This window comes from Rhinatrema bivittatum, chromosome 18 (assembly GCF_901001135.1).
Source record: "Rhinatrema bivittatum chromosome 18, aRhiBiv1.1, whole genome shotgun sequence".
NCBI lineage: Eukaryota > Metazoa > Chordata > Amphibia > Gymnophiona > Rhinatrematidae > Rhinatrema > Rhinatrema bivittatum.
Genome location: NC_042632.1, coordinates 50,725,814 through 50,742,483, shown reverse-complemented (window position 1 = coordinate 50,742,483; position 16,670 = coordinate 50,725,814). Strand labels below are relative to the sequence as shown.

Genomic DNA, 16,670 nt, shown 5'->3' with positions numbered 1-16,670 from the left:
GTAAATCAAGTCTCTCTCCCCTCCTGCATTCGAGGCAGGAGACCTCACTTCTGCTCCCGAGTGGCTGGAGTCATAATACTGCAGCTCTTTGAGATGATGCAGGCAGGTAGGGTTTAAAGCGCTGCACAAGCCTTTTGGCTCCTTCATCCTGTCTGAAGCACTCAGCTTTGCTTTACAGTTTTTATTAGAAATGCATGCAAGTTATTCATATTCTGATAGCCATGGGCATGTGCAAAGATTCCTGTGTATCCTGTGCTCAGTTAATACTGACTTAAAGGGCCCTTGCAGTAAGAGCCTGCTACCGAAAATGTTACTTTTTCATAAATTGCAGGATGGTCTTTCTATAAGGTGGGAGGGGAAGGTCAAGCGCACAGCCTCCACCCGTAGTAAACTGCTAGTGCGCTAAATCTGCACACTTTACCATAACGTGATGCAAACTAAATTGAACGTGCTAAAACAGCATATTACTTTTAGCTCCCCTGCTCAGGGGACCTTAGTATGTACTGAGCTAATGAGTGTTTGAGCATGATAAATATTTGTTTAGCATATGCAGAAACCTTCGTATTTTACATGCCCGCAAGTGAGCTGAATATTGCTTATTTTTGTTGGCATCCAGGACCTTTGCACTAATAGAGGGTCAGCATGCACAGTAAATGTTCACACGCTTTTAGTGCCTAGGCCCTTCAGTTATTGCTATGAAATGTTGACTTTCCAGCAAGCAGTTGCTGTCTGTGCATTTGAGCTCTGATTTCTTGGTAAGATTGCTGTCATTTCTCTTTGACCAGCCTACGATGCCAGTCCCTTCTGCATCTAAGGCTATTCAAACTGAAGAAAGAAAGCGCCTTGAAATATTCTAAAACACTGACAGAACACCTGAAGGTAAGGAGCAGACTCTGTCTATAATAAAGTGCTGAAAAGCGGAATGTAAAAATCTAAATAAAGAAATTGTTCTCCAAGTCCGGTGATTAGCATTTTTTCTGTAAGCTGCTCATCGAATTGTAAAGACGTTTGTATTCCTAATGCAGCATCTCAAATGGATCCCATGCTATAGTTAGGGAATGTATATGTTTTGTCCTGATGTCATATGGAATTAATCCCCTCTAATTACACAGGATTTATTCTTCAGGGATAGCTTTTTTTTTTTTTCCTTTTCCTCTCTAATTTTTCAACCATCTCGTCTTACCTGCCTGACTGGGATCTGTCCCCGTGCTGCTGTTACTAGCATAAGATGAGAGGGTATGTCTGTCATCGGTAAACTCTGCCCTCGCTCCCTTCTATGTAAATCCAGGCTCCGCCTCCCCAGTCCGGATTTCAGGCATATAATGCAGGACTAAACTTGGCCCTCCCTATTGGCATTACTGCTAACCCGTAGGACGAGTCACAGGCAGTGCTGCCTCTAATTTTTGAAAGGCTAAGTGTGCAAAAATGTTCTTTTGAGCAATATTTTTATAAGCTGAGTTCAGTTTTTTGTGTTACAAGCCAGGGTAATGTTGTGCGCACTGTTTTGCTGTGTTTGGGTGCACAGCTTAGTGGAAACAGTGGTCACAAGCATTCCAAATATGATACGCATTAGGGTTTTTTTCCTTTTCTTACAGAACTCATACAGTAATTCTCAAGCATCATCACCAGGTATGGGAAGGTAAGACATGGTTTGTCTCTATTTTCTAATATATTGTATGAAACATAAATACTGCCCTGTAGATGATCCTTGTTGATGGAAGGAGGCACTAAAACATAGAACATGTTGGCAAACAAGGACCATTAAGTCCATCTGTTCTGCCCAATAAATTTCATGATGCAAGGCCGTTGCCTGTCACTTCTTCACAATTAAGGCTCCTCTATGCTTTCCCAGGCTTCCCTGAATTCCTTTACTGGTTTTGCTTTTACCAGTAATCCATGCATCTGTGACAGGGCTAGTCTTGTGGGGAGGCTGCCTTAACAGATCTAGGCCAGCGAGGTTCACCTGGTATGACCGAGGGAATGGGAGGGGAGAAAGTCTAGTAATACCGACCACTGCTCCCTTATGTGGGACACATGCAGGCACTTTTGCCAGGCAAAGTGTAGGTTTTTGTGTCCAGATTGTGCTGTTCACATGCTCTCACGTGTCTGTCATTTTGTTTCTCTGTGGATAAGCAGGATAATAGCCGCACAAGTGGGTGACGTCATCTGAAGGCACTGAGATGAATGAAGCTCTCATATGCATGCACATCTGCGCAGCCACTTGCTCTGTGAGCCTCTGTTTTCGCTGCTAGGAAAAGACGTTTTTGCTCTTTCTCTCTCTCCATTTCTCTACCAATCAAGATTTTTCAACTTGTTTGATGTTTTCTTCCTTCTGTTTTTTTTTGTTCTTCTTTTCCAACTTCTCCAAAAAAACAAAAAACCCTTTCATATCCTGAACATCTTTTTGTGAATTCAACATAGCATTTATATTTTTCAATGCCTGCAGAAAGAGGCTTTAAATGTTGCTTTTGCACACACAAAGTGTTGACTGCTGTGTGTTCAGTTTCTAGGCTGAAATCATGACGTACCAAATTGTGCTGCCTGCAGTCTGATGTCTCTTGGAGCCATCACGTTACAGAGTTATAGAGCGGCAACGAAAATTCCAGTGGCGTCAACACCTTCAGCCATTGTCAGCCAAAGTGACAATATCCAGTGAACTCCAGTAAAATCCCAGAGTGGTGATTGATTTTTAGCAAAACTTTGTAAGGGCTGCTAATTTTCATCAACCCTGGATTTCAGAAAGTTCTCACTACAGATACCTCCAGTAATGCTTGGGGGGCTCATCCGAGAAATGATCGTTCTCAGGAAACATGGACATCCAAAGAAAAACGGCTCCGTATCAACTGCCTGAAGTTTAGGGCAATCTTAAGTGATCCAGGGGTAATCGAGTAACCGTGTTTTATATCCCGGCCTTTTCAAGCCCAGTGCCCACCTATGCTAACAATGATATGTGGCACACCAGCCCCCAAGAGACAAGCAGTGTGGTCATAGAGAGGACTCATAAGATCAAGAGAAGAGCCCCAGACTGTTACAGATTCTGAAAGAAAGGGAGAGAGACAAGAGCGTCAGCAGGAGAAGAGAGGTGTCGGTGTGATGCTGGGAGCCAGCTCAGTTAATTACCTCGGCTGCCACGTGTAGCTTGCCAGAGTTCCTCCACTGCTGCTGCTACTCAACGCTCAGAGTAAGTCGCACTCGGTGCTCGGTGCGTGCTCTGCCTGCCTCTCAGCCTTGGGGAGAAGACAGAAGCCGGAAGGACTCGGAGGAGGCAGTGTGTGTGTATTGCATGACACACAGCCTGGCTGCCCCTTAGGAGGAAGAGGCATGCGTGATTTCACATCTGGATCTGATCATCGGGCAAAGGTGACTCTTCCATGCCATACCTGAGCAGGTCCGAAGAAAGACCAAGCTTAAAAATACAGGAAGGAGAGACCCCTTCTGACCTCGTTTACTGTTTCTGTGACATCATTGCTTCTCTGCTCAACAACCGCTAAGGTTACAAATCTTTCCAATCCTCATTTCCTAAAAATTACAGGAACCCGCTACATCCAGATCTTCAGACCACCTGCTTGTCGAAACACAACTAATGTCCTCCTCCGTGCAGTTACTTGCAGAAATTAAATCCTACAACTTGAAATGGAAAAGATTTTCCATCAGGTGCTCAAATATCAATTGGCCCCTTTTCAGCTGCCCTATTCCTCTTAAGGCTATCGATTCTGGTTGATAACGTCATTTCATCAAAGTCCATCCGAATGCCATAGCAGCTGTGATCATGATGACTACAAATGTTCTCTCATCATCCCAAGGTTGCCAGATTCATCAAAGGGCTTATGCCCCTCAAGGATCCTCCTCCTCTTTCCTGGGATTTAAATGTAGTTCTCAGATGATAAAATCGTCATTCGAACCTTTGGCAGCACAACTAAAATTTCTTACATGGAAAATGTTTCTAATAGTGGTCACTTCTGCTAGAAGAGCGCGTGAACTGCAGGCCTTAGTGGCTCCACCCTGTTTATATTTAGATTTTTCAAAATGGTAATTTTGAAAAGCCATCCTAAATTTCTACCTAAAACGTATTCTGTTGTGCTGCCCACATTTTCCCCAAGGCTTGCATGCTAACGAAGGAAGGTACACCCTTCACACTTTGGACTGCAACAGCACTTTATTTATTTATTTAAACGTGGAAAGATCTCAACCTTACAGAAAGTCATCTCAACTGTTTCCCTTTTAATCTAACCAAGGTAGGTAATGCCGTAAGCAAGATGACTTCTTTCCACTTGAATCTTGGATTGCATATCTTACTGCTACAGTCAAGCAGGCTTGCAGCTCTTAGGCAAAGTAAGGTGAGCTTGCTATCTGACGTGAGGCTCCTGCTTAGAAAAAGCTGCCTGGGTGGGGTTTTTTTGTGTTTGGAGAGAGCGGCTTCTAACTTGGCACTGTCGGATGTCCTCACTCACTTGTGTGGCTGATTTATCCTGCTGTCTACAGAGAACACCTGTTGCAGGTAAGCAACTCTGCTTTATTCCTTGGGTCCCATAATTGTACCATTTCCTATATTTTGAAACTTTTATTTGCGTGTGGTGAACAAAAGGTAAATCTAACATTAAAATAAAAAGATGGACGTACGCCTTTACCCTACACTAATATGAATTTTTTATTTTTTTTTTAAATATTCAGTAAATCGGCGAATACGCCTTCCCCGGTCTCTCCAAAGTTGTCTCCAGGCAGTACAGGAAGTTACTCGTCAGGCTCGACTATCTCTTCAGGAAGCTCTTCGGTGACTATTCCACAGAGGATCCACCATATGGCAGCTAGCTACGTCCAGGTCACCTCCAACTTCATCTATGCCACCGAAATATGGGACCAAGCCGAGCAGCTTTCTAAAGAACAGAAAGGTAGGCTTTGTCCGTGAGAGCATGGGCTGGGGTGGTGCAGATCACAAGGCACTGGACTCCTCCACTTTGTTTGAGGTGCAGCCGGCCCGTTTGCGGGCTTTTATGAGGGCGCACTCTGGTGACCGGTTTAGAGCACCACTCGGGAGACGGGAAGGGATGCGAGATAAAAATCAGAAATATTGGGAGGCCTACATTCTCCAGCTGTCAGAACCTTCTTTCCTGATGGAAGTTTTATTTATAAACATTTGGTATTCTGCATTTTCCTAAAATAGTCTCAAGGCAGATTACAGTCAAACAGTTTTTTTACATTTGCGTATTGGTTTTGCAATAAAAAGTACAACAGATTTGACACACCATATCAGTAATGAAATGAAAGGTATCATTTCCAGCTTTACCCAAAAAAAACAGTAATCGTTACCACCCAAATCTCATATTCATTCAAAAACACATTTTTTGCCCAGGGTAGTAGAGTTAAAAAAAAAATGGTGTCCAAATGCACTAAAATTCCATTCTTCGCTTAATAGAGTTTAGTTTTGCATCAGATTTCTCCATTACAGTAAGATCTTGAAGCTCATCTCTCCAGTATGTAAAGCAAAGATAACAAAAGTCTTTCCAAAAATGAAGAATAGTTTTCTTGCCAAGTAAAAAGCCTTTTTTTGCAACCACATTTTAGTGTATTTAATGCCAAAAACACCAGCAGAAAAATCACGAAACAAAACTTTCAGGATGACAAGGAATAAAAAAAAAACAACCCATTATCCCTCCTATATAATAAAGTATCTTACGCCAAAGTTTTTGCACAGACTCTCAGGACCAGAAAGCGTGGCCCAGGGTTCCTGTCTGGGTAGGACATGTCGAACATAGGCCAGAAGAGGCTACGTTGAGAGAGAAGCAAATTAGAAACGTATACCGAGTCTCTCTCAGCAACATGTTTCCAGAGATAGAATAAACTGCTTAAGAGTCAAAGATCATGGTAGGCCTTGCTTCCAGTTACTCAACAGACTGTGGAACGCGAACTGAGAATCTCTTTGCTTCAATAGCTTATACAGTACTGATAAGGAAGGATGCTCCAGATCAGAAACGCTAGACCAGCGCTGTTCATCTAACAGGGAGACCTCCAGACTTTGCACATGATGCTTGGGCTGCAAATAATCTGTGGAAATAGTTTTGGGCAAGACCAGAGGAACTTTGCAAGTTCTGAATGGAGATAATTTTTATCTTGGGGAGTTCAGCAGTCGGCCATAACACTTTAAGCCCTTTTGAAGACCAGGTTTGAAAAACCCCCACCCTGTCGAGAGGAAAGCCTTTGTTCTCCATTATTGGAAGGAAAGGCGAAAATCTAGAATTAAGATGGAGGTGGTTTGACACAAATCTCTAAATTTGTATTAAAGGAGGAACCAAAATGCTTAACTTGAAGTGATCTGGATGTTTGCCTGAGGCAGCATGTAGAGCAAATCGCAAGTTGAGAGGTTACATCAGAGAGGCTTCTATGGCTGCAGGAGTAAAGTAATTGGAATGTGTTTCAACTTTTTATTAGCAAGAAAGGAAATCATGACAAACAAAGCCTCCCCGTACTTTGGCTCTTATGTACTGGGGAGGCCATTGCAAAGTACAGCAATATATCCCCCACAACAGAGAAGCACAAAGGGACAGCAGAAGTCGCAATTTAAAGAATACAGCAATATATTGCCAACAGTGGAGACAGCTAAGTAGTTCAAACAACAATATTTAAAATCAAACTCCTAGCCTTGAGGGTAAGACTTGGGTATATTTCTCCCAAATATGTAGAAGTCTTCATCTGCATGGAAAAGTAGTGTGGAGGGCCTCTGAGCAAAAAAGAAAAGCAGGAAATCGCTCAGATGACAAAACTTCAGGGGTGACTTAGGAGACACATTTAGAAAGGTTCAACCACAAGGACTGGATCTTTGAACAAGACCAAAACATATGAGTAAGAGTACCCTCAGCTACGCCACTAGGCGACCCCCGCCTTAAATCAAGAGTTTGAGAAATGAAAGCTCTCTTTAAGAATGGATATTGTAATTCTTGAATGTTCGTATTGGATAAGAGAGTCTTAGTGTCGAAAGCAAGAACTCGGGGTGGCTTCCGATATAGTAAAACCTTCTTCTGACTGCCATCTGTGCAATAAAGGTCCACAGTCCAACCAGGGGAAATGTTTGGATAAAGGTAATTTCTTCCTCAAATAGGGTTGGAATAACTCCTCCAGGGAATCTAGAAAGGCAAAATCCTAATCTTTTCTCGGGAGAGATGAGATGTAATGTTTTAATTGAATATAGGCAAAAAAACTGAAATCTGAGAACGATTTCATCGCTCCCCCTTCCCCTATTACATGCTGTATCTGCGTGACTCCAATCATTGCCCATGTATGAAAGACCATTGTGGACCTCCCAGGAGAAAAACCCAAATTTTCCTGAAGAGCTGATTACAAGGAGACCTCCTGAAGATCTTTGTCAAAGAATGATCAGTAAGGGACATGTAGGACAAATCTTAAATGTAGGAGATTAACCAAAGTTCATTCGCCCTCTAAAGGAACAAAGAATGACTTGTCCCTGAAGAGGCAAAGCAGACAGGGGAGTCCCAGACCACCCTCTGACCAACATGCCAGGGCAACACGAGATTCCCTCCCCCCCCCCCCCCCCCCCCCAAAAAAAAAAAAAGACAAATTATCTAAAGCTTTCAGATCTTTGGGGAATATACAGACCGGGAGACTGAAGTACATAGAGCCATTTAGGGAAAATCACCATCTTGTAAGGATTAATTCTCTCAGCCAAGGATAAGGGTAGATATTTCCAAAGTTGGAACATTCGTTTAGTAAAAATTTAAAAGATTAGAAATGTTAATCTCATATAATTAGTGTAACTCAGATGAAATCTTTGGACCCAAATTACGAATTGGTCCTTCTGCCCATTTCAATGGGAATATTCCAGTCCATTGGGATTACACTAAGGATGGGATGGCAAAAGCCTCTGATTTATCAATATTGCGCTTCAAATCTGAAAATGCACCAAATTGATCGAAAAGCCTCGGAAGAGCAAGGAAAGAGCTTTCCGGATTGGTCAAAAACACTAATATATCATTGGCAAAGGCAGCATATTTAAATTCATAATGAATGAGTGGAACCACATGTATTTCTGGCATCTGTTCTAATGACCTTAAGGGTTCCAAAAAATAATAAAAAGAGCCAGAGAGAGAGAGGGCAGCCTTGACGAGTACCCCTCCCAGTAGAGAACATTTCAGATTGCACACCATTTGCCATTACAGAAGTTTTAGGATTTGTGTAAAGTAGGTTGATAGCCCTCTGAAACAATCCGGAGAGCTCCATATGGTCCAAGAGAGAGAATAAATAGCCCCATGCCATCCTATCAAAAGCCTTCTCTGTGTCAAAGCTGACTGTTAGAAAAGGCAATTGTCGACTTTTTCCCAAGGATATCACTGTTAAAAGGAGTCGAACATTCATGGAGATATATCTTCCTTTGATGAATCCCACTTGACCAATGTCAATAAGTTTGGGCACGATCACAGCTAGCCTGTCAGCTAGTATCTTAGCGTCATCAGGCGCTCTGGTAATCATTTTACTGTGAAATCTAAGAGAAGGCCTGGCTGAATAGTTAAGCTTTGACTATCTTGCTTGGAGGTGAAGGGGTAGTGCTACCTTTTTCCATGGTTTTGGGGCATAGCTGAATGCATGAAGTCTTGAACAAGTTAATCTAGCAGATAAAGGGGGGGGGGGACTAGGAAGATGGGGGCATTGAAGAAGATGCTGGCAGAGATACTTGGGGAGTTAGTTGATCATGCATTTGAAGTCTTAAGCAGAGACTTTTGAATTATTTCCTGTATCTGACTGGGCGCTAGTGTAGCTGACTTAGAATTGGTTTTATGTGTTCTGTTGCTTTGGCTCCAACCAAAGTTCTGTAAGAGTTTGAAGCATTTGAAATCATATCGTGAGATTCTGTTAAAATAGAGAGTTGCGATTAGTCTGGGCGGCCAAATGATTAATATATAACAGTGGCAAGCTTGTGTTTTATTGAGGTAGTTGGGTAGTTGGTGAATCTGACGCAACTGCACAAAGGAGATCCTTAGCATCTTTGAAATGTTGGCTTCCATTATAAGGTTGTGATAACTGAAAAAGGGCAATCTTTCCAATGGATCACATTGGACAATGTACCAGCCCCTGGTTCAGGGGTGTTGCTGCAGATTCTCTAGCAAATACCAGAATTTTGGCTAAGCTTGGCTCACCCTTTCTCAGTTTTGGGAGGCTCTTCTAGGTGCTTCCTACATAAAGATCCATCACTTGTATGACCCTATAGCCCAGAGTCTACCACCCAACTGGGGTTGGGCAGGCCAAAGCACTTCAGAGCCTCCCCTTGACTCACATTCCATAGTTTTGCCCTCTGAAGTGAGTCACCCAGGATGACCCAAGCTCTTAAGGTACAACACGTCTAAAGGAAGCCTTGAGGAGAAGTGCAGAAGAATTTGACTTGCTTTTCCTCATAGAATATGTTGTAATAACGATCATCTGTTTGTTTCAACCTGATCTTAAAGATAAATGGACACAGACCTTCCTATCCTTATGCTTGGACATGGTTTTTCATGTAAGAGCTTTATATGCACACCGTTTAACTATCTATAAAGCCCCACTTGAATGTAATTAGCCAAAGAGCTGACTCTTGACATTCTCACTTGTGTAAGGCTCTGAATGCAAGCACTTTTTTTTTTTTTGTGGTTGCTTCTCTATTTTTTTCCCAGGGTGCATTATGGGAATGTCTGCCTTCTATAGGGATTCTCTGAACTCTGCTGGATCCCATGTGTTTTTCCTGTTGTGACATGAGCACTAATAGAGCCCAAAAGCAGTTAGACACTTCCTAGGAGCACAAGTGCAAGAAAAAGTGGTAAAACAGTGTGGCAATATCTCCTTTAAATAATCCTAGCTGAGCATTTCAGCACAACTACCTTCTGTCTGCTTGTGTTGAATTGTGTCTGTTCCTGCAGTTTTCTACAAGGTCCAGCAGTTGCTGTACTTTGGCCATGCATGTAATGCCAAGTGTTTAGTCTGAGAGAAGGGCTCATGCGCAGATCTTCCCTGCTTATTTGCCTTTTTTTGTTTCTTTTAATCTAGAGTTCTTTACCGAATTGGATAAAGTCATGACGCCCCTCATCTTTAACACAAGCACTATGGCAGATCTGGTACGCTACACCCGTCAGGGGCTGCATTGGTTGCGACACGATGCCTAGTTAATATCCTTAAGGACCTGAACAAATGGAACCCAGAAACCCGCTCGTCTTGCTGCCTCTGATTTTTCTCCACAACACTGTGTCCTGTGGGAAAAGGAAGACTGCCATTACCCATTGCTTAAGTCGACACTAAGAACCAAGGAATGCTTTCGTCCAGTCTGGCTCATCTGCTGGCTTTCCTCCCAAAGCCGCCTTGCTTAATGGACTTCTTCCGTAGTCCAAGTTTTAAGCTTTATTTAAATATTTTAATATCTGCATCATGAATATAACTTTGCATCATCAATCTGTAATGGAAATGGAATTCCATTCATAATGCACAATTAATCATGGTAAATTCTATTTATTTTAATGTTTTAAAAATTAGGCTTGTGCTGTTTTATGAAATAGTGTCCATTTTCACTCATCCTTTCACCTTCATTGAGAAGCTGGCATGTAGCTACTTCTATTGTTTTATACATTGTGAACTTTGTAACTTGGTAATGTCTTATTGTAGTATAGATTCTAAAAAGAATAAGGCTTGATACATTTTTCAAAATGTAGGGACAAGTAGGGACTTTTTATGCCTAATACAGATGATGTAGATCTAAAGTGATAACTACAGTTTTATTATTGCAAAATCTGTGCAAAAGGTTAAACAAAAAAGTTCCAGAGATATTCTTCTACATATTAAAAAAAAAATCATTTAAATATAATGAAGATATAAAGAATATATATATGGAAAAATATTTTAGTTATGTCAGACTTGGGGTGGATATTTTCAAGATGCATTCAAGCAACATGGTTTAACACTATAACAATCATTAAACTGATAAGTAGCTTGCATTTAATGCAGTGTAACTAAGGGTTAAACAGGGTATGAAATTCTGAAAGAAAAGTTATATGCCTAGTGTGGCAGAAGGATTAGAAATGTACCTGCCCATCTTTAAAGGTGGCATGTACTTCTCAATAGATCCAAGCAGATTTCTCTGTGCCAGCCTCACGGCGATCTTAAAATGCATTCACAAGCAGAGCTCAGCTCTTTCTTGAGCAGTTTTTAATAGTGAATCATTGTGATGATTTTCACTGTGTGGAATCTTATTTTACTGTACAAGGAAATAAAACCCCAACATGCAATTTAACACAGCAATAGGAAGCAAATACAGAGGATGTGGACAGTAATCCCCAGTGCTGCTATAAATGGATCCGGGCTATCCCGAAGCTGCTAAGTAGTCAGTTTCTTGGAATGGAAGGGAGGGTTCTCTCTCCAGCTAGGATCAGTTTCTCGCTGGAATCTGTGCACGAGTCACGTTCCTAGGCTGCTGCCCTCGTAAACCGTATTAAACAGCCTTCATGCTGAGAACACCCGTGTTTATGCAGCCTAAGAAATAATTATATTCTAACTCTCCAGTACTGAAAAATAGAAGGCTTCAATATGGTTTCTGTGAGGCTGGCACAGAGACCTTTTATAAGCAGAAAGAAAAATATAGTGCTTTGACTCAATTAAAAAAATTAAATGAGGGTGTGGATTTATAATGCAAGTGTGTCTCGCTGCCTTTTCCAGGGCAACTGGAAAAGACCCACCTTGTTAGGCTGGTCATTAGGTTAGAGCTGCGTAGTGGAACAGGTTTCAGATACAGACAATCTTGGTTTTATCCATCACTCCTTAGGTTAGAGTTGTTTTTCTTGTAAGTAATCATTTGAAACTCATCAGAATCAACTCTTTGGTGAAAGGAAAGTGAATTAGTTTTGACATGGATAGCCTAACCATTGGTTGAGAAGCCACAGATTCTTTTAACTGTATCGTGTTCTGTTTCCACTGACCACCACGGGAGGGACATGATCCACTAAATGCCTCTTCTGGCAATACCCTTCATTTCAGAGTTTATTGACCCATTTTGCTAATAGGAAGGCCCCTGCTGCTAAAAGGGAAGAGTCTAGGACTGGGAGTCAAATCACCATATCGAGAAATGTCTCGCGCGGTGTCCCAGAGCGCCAAAGTAGCTGCTCGTCGAATGAAACCAAAGTACCTTTTTCATGCAAGGTGCTTGCTGGTGTACGAGAGAAACCGAGCTGTTTGTGCAACCCTCCAGTATTGCTTAGTGCCACTCTCTTGTCTGGTGTGCCTTATGCCATTACCTTACATTTTAGATGCAGAATTCCTGAACTGTTTACAGGTGAGGATTTACCATAGGGACCAGCTGTGCCGCTGGTCTCTGCAGTACGTTGGTAAAATTCCATTCCTTTTCTAAACCTGCACAAGTGATGCGTCCGTTATGGCATTTTAATACCAGGGGAGCCACCCCACCCTTAAAAAAAAAAAAAAAAAAAAAGACAACCCTGAATTCCAGTGCTGTTTCTAAAGTGTCACAGACTGTCACCTTCTTTCAGCTGCTTTCTTGTCCGTCCGTCCCAGACATGGCTTGCACTGAGCGGGAAGTGTCGACTTTGTGACATTCCTAAGAAGGAATAGAATTCTACCCAGGCTGCCACTGCAACTCGGCCTTCAGGACTGTCTGATATATTTTTTTGAAAGCTCTTTGTACATCATGGACAAACTACCAGTCGTACTTTTACATTAGAGTATGCATATTGGTCTGTCATTTGATTTCTTCGTTTGCTCTTAATCTAACTTATTTCGTGTTATCAGCCAGAGCTGCAGAAATGTAATGTTTCTGAAACTGTAGCGGACAGGCGACTGTTTCTTATCTTGCTTAAGGGTGATTTACTTCTTGTATGAAGCCTAGAAGCTGCTGTTCTATATATACTTTTCTGTATTATACTTCTTGAAACCACTTTTCTAGTAAGCATTGTCTGAATTGCTGTTTGTCTCTTAGGGTAACTATATGTAATGGTCTATAAAAAAAAAAAAATGTCCTTTCTTCCAAAAATGGCCATTTCCAACAAATTATGCAAGAGAAAAGGGATTTGGTTTCTGCAACAAAATCGTGTCTAATTCTGGACTCAGAAAGCTTTGTCTGAACTTCAGCATTCATCGGATGTAGCTGCTTTTTTTTGTGTTACAGACTGGAAATGGTCTATTGTGCAAACAAAAACAAAAAAACCCCCAAACCCTAATTTCCTCAACCCTTTGGTATTGCTCTAAGCCTTCTGCCAGTGGCGTCTTTAAGGAGCCCTACCCTGTGCGATTCTGTATTCATACTGAGCAGTATCAGTGAGGCAATGCTGAGGTTAAATAACCTGGCCCCAGCCAAGTGACAGGAGCTCCTCATTTTGCCTGCCTTTGCTGTAAGGCTCGTCGGGTGCGTTCTGTGCACCGCGGCACGGTTTATTCATTTGTATGTATCGTGCAGAGACCAAGGTTCTGGCTGGCTTTGGTTCCCCACTGTAGTGTGTTCTGAGGACTTTATCTAAACACCAGAACCAGAAGAGAAAGAGCGTGCGAGTTTTGACTTTTCCTTTCTGAACTGTTTGGCTCACATCCGCACACTTTTTAAAGATGTCCCTTCTGGTTTCACACAACAGTGTGCAATCTGTATTGTATGTTTTAAAAATGTATCCGAGTCTGTCCAAAGTGTGATTCTGCCACCTAGTATTCCTTTTCTAAGCTTACAGTGCAACTGGCCACAGCATATATTATTTATTAAATGTATATGTGCCGAGCCACCACTTTCTTGGTGACTCTTCTTGCATGTTAATATACAGAAGTGCAATGTATTCCTTTAGGCAGAGGTATGATTGCTGTGTGATTTTCTACAGTGTGGATTATGTGTGTATCTATATAATATATATATAGATACACACACATACTCGGGGGGGGAGTCAGTGAAGGTGAATTTAAGCACAGCCTCAAAACAATTTTAAATTCACCTTAATCCATTCTCCCTTGTGTGTATGTATGTACATATGTGTGTGTGTGTATGTTTATCCTCCATTGTACAGAGCTCTACAGCTCTTAACAAGTATGACTTTGCAAGGTAAAGTCTGCACAGATGACGTAGTTTGGCTGAGCCAGACCACAATAAAACCACCTTTTACTGTATTGCTTAATGCTGCATTGACAGAGCACAGAAAGCAGTGGGTTCGCGTACCTGCGGTTTTAACTCTGGTATGAGAACGTTCTGGTTTTGGTTTCGGTTGCCTAGTGGAGCAGAAAGCTTTGGAAGGGTTTTACCAAGCCTGACCTCGCTCTGACGCATTGCTGAGGGAACAGTATTATGAAAGGAAATTTATTTCGGAGCTTTGGGTACTTGCCAGGTTCTTGTGGCCTGGATTTGGCCACTGTTGGAAACAGGATGCTGGGCTTGATGGACCCTTGGGCTGACCCAGCATGGCAATTTCTTATGTTCTTATGCTAGGAAGAAAAAGCTGTGGATATTTTAAAACAGGTTCATTTCCTTAATGGAGGTGGAATATAGGAACTCAAGAAGTGTAAAACCACTACAACTTTTTCCTTTATTTGCAAGGAATTTACTGTATTAACAACAAATGCACCCAGGTATAAACTGGAGAGAAGCAAGATCAGTATTTGATTTGTCTATAAATTCCCAGGGATTATTTTTGTCATTCTCCTATTCCCACAAAGTAGAGAATAAAAAATATTTTCTCATTTGCTTTACAACTTTGTTAAATGTTAAGAATATAAACACAATTTCTTGCCTTGGACAGTTGGTTCCCTGGATGGCTTTTTGTCTAGTTTTGCCTGTTGGAAAGTTCCTCTACTTGGCTGTGCGGGCCTGAGAGTTTCCAAACTGGAGAAAATCATGTCCTGTCCCTTTTTATTAGATCTTTTTTTTTTTTTTTTAAGTCAGGAAGTTTGATTATTAGATGAGATGCAGCATTAGCTCCTCAATATTAGGGAAGTGTAAATATTTAGGGCTGGGGGGGAAAGGGCTCAACTAGAAAGGGAAGCTAAATTCAAAGAAACTGAAGTGAGAATGGCTGCTTCGCTTCCTGTTTCTCAAGAGTGAAGAATGCCGACTGAATCCCTTGCTAAGGATATCCTGAGAGGCAGAGGGACTTCGGTTCTGGTGTAACTCACCTAGGAATCCCCCTTCTAGTATCTCAGTTCAAGTGTGCTCCCTAGACAGAGAGAGGCCGTTTATAACCTATTACGTATCCTACCTGCAAGCAAAGCTCACAACAGGTTCAGCCCAGCTCGTACACAGCCAAACTTGAAAATGACAAATGTGTCCATTCTACATTCCCCCTGCTTTGGTTGTGACTACTTAATGTGCTTCCAAGCGCCCTTAACTTGTAGGTTTGCAAACTTTTGCTGTAGAGCAGAGCCATCCAGTGCTGGTGAACCTGTCCAAGTCCATGGACAGTGTGTGTAAGTAGGTTCTTCTGCCTATGAGCATATTTTGCTGGTTTGAATAACAAGCGTCACCGCCAGATCCCCGAGAAGTATAGGCTAACCCTCGACGAGGGTAAGAGAGTCTGCCTTCCCGTTAAGCTGAATTCTGTACTAATCTATCCAGGTTCCTAAGGTGGTCAGCCAGCCTTACCCTAACCCTTGTACAACGAGCTCGCCATTTTTGGTTTGACTTTTCTCACACCTGAGTTCATTCGAAAGTATACTGCACCTCTGAGTTGTTCTACATGGTATGTGTCTCCTGTATCTATTTTTCAATTATTTTACATGGGCAGTAAATGCAAAAGAATTGGGAATACAGCAGAATTTGCAGCTTATTGTTATTGTTTTTATACAGCTGATGTTTTCCTTCCAAGGACTGGACATGTTTCTTCTGGGTACATTATAGTCCCTTTTTTTTTTTAAAAATTACATTTTAAACTCCTTTATTCCCCATTATATTCCCATTTTTATCTACTCACCTCTTTTAAAAGCTTTTAAGAAATGTTATTTATGAAAGATAATGCAGATGTATATTTATTAAAATCATTTTATCATATTTGAAATAATTCTTTGGTGGAAGGAAGAGGAGGTGGGAGAGCTGTGCCCATGAACTGACCACTTCATGAATATGGTCCTTGGTTTATGACCCTTTGCACAGGTACCTTACGTAAAGACTTTTTCCTTTTTCTCTTTTGTGTATCGTGAGTCCCTGATTTGCATTTATTTTTATCCAGATTCTAGAGACTTCTGACGTTTTCAACCAAAACTTTAAAAACTGTGATTGTATTTGTTGCAATACATTTAAACTTTCAGAAGGGTACTTTTGGGCTCACGTTCTGGATTTCTATGTCGGTATGTGCATTTCACGTAACAAAAGCTGTTAATGGTGAGAAAAGTATTATATATGAGTTTTCCACATCTGTATAGCATATTCTCTGTATTTTGTGGTATTGAAATTATAGAAAGTTTAGAGTGTCTGAAACATGCGTTTAATGTGTATTTTTAAACAAATTTATGGCAATTAAAATATTTGGAGAAAAGGGTCTCATTTCAATTTGTAAAAATCTTTTTAACTACTGTCATTAAAATGCTTTGTATAATGCAAAACAGTAACTGGAGGAGCTAAGTTTAATAAATCATAGATTTTTCTGTATTATTAAACTTTATAAACACTGTGCTGTAACTGGCTGTCCAGTCTCCTTTTTTGAAATTTAAATTTGAGCCGGCAGCTTCCTGCA

General features: G+C 41.3%; 1 protein-coding gene across 2 annotated transcripts in view; it reads left to right on the top strand.

Annotated features, from left to right (window-relative positions):
* AFF4 (AF4/FMR2 family member 4) overlaps positions 1 to 16,615 on the top strand; it is a 77,450-nt gene extending 60,835 nt beyond the window's left edge. For both annotated transcript variants that reach the window (XM_029583257.1, XM_029583256.1), the window contains 4 exons: positions 786 to 879; positions 1,596 to 1,639; positions 4,672 to 4,889; positions 10,024 to 16,615. In XM_029583257.1, the coding sequence (XP_029439117.1) occupies positions 786 to 879; positions 1,596 to 1,639; positions 4,672 to 4,889; positions 10,024 to 10,139 (472 nt within the window). In that variant the 3' untranslated portion in view covers positions 10,140 to 16,615. The remainder of the gene's footprint in view (positions 1 to 785; positions 880 to 1,595; positions 1,640 to 4,671; positions 4,890 to 10,023) is intronic.
* The last annotated feature ends 55 nt before the right edge of the window (positions 16,616 to 16,670 follow it).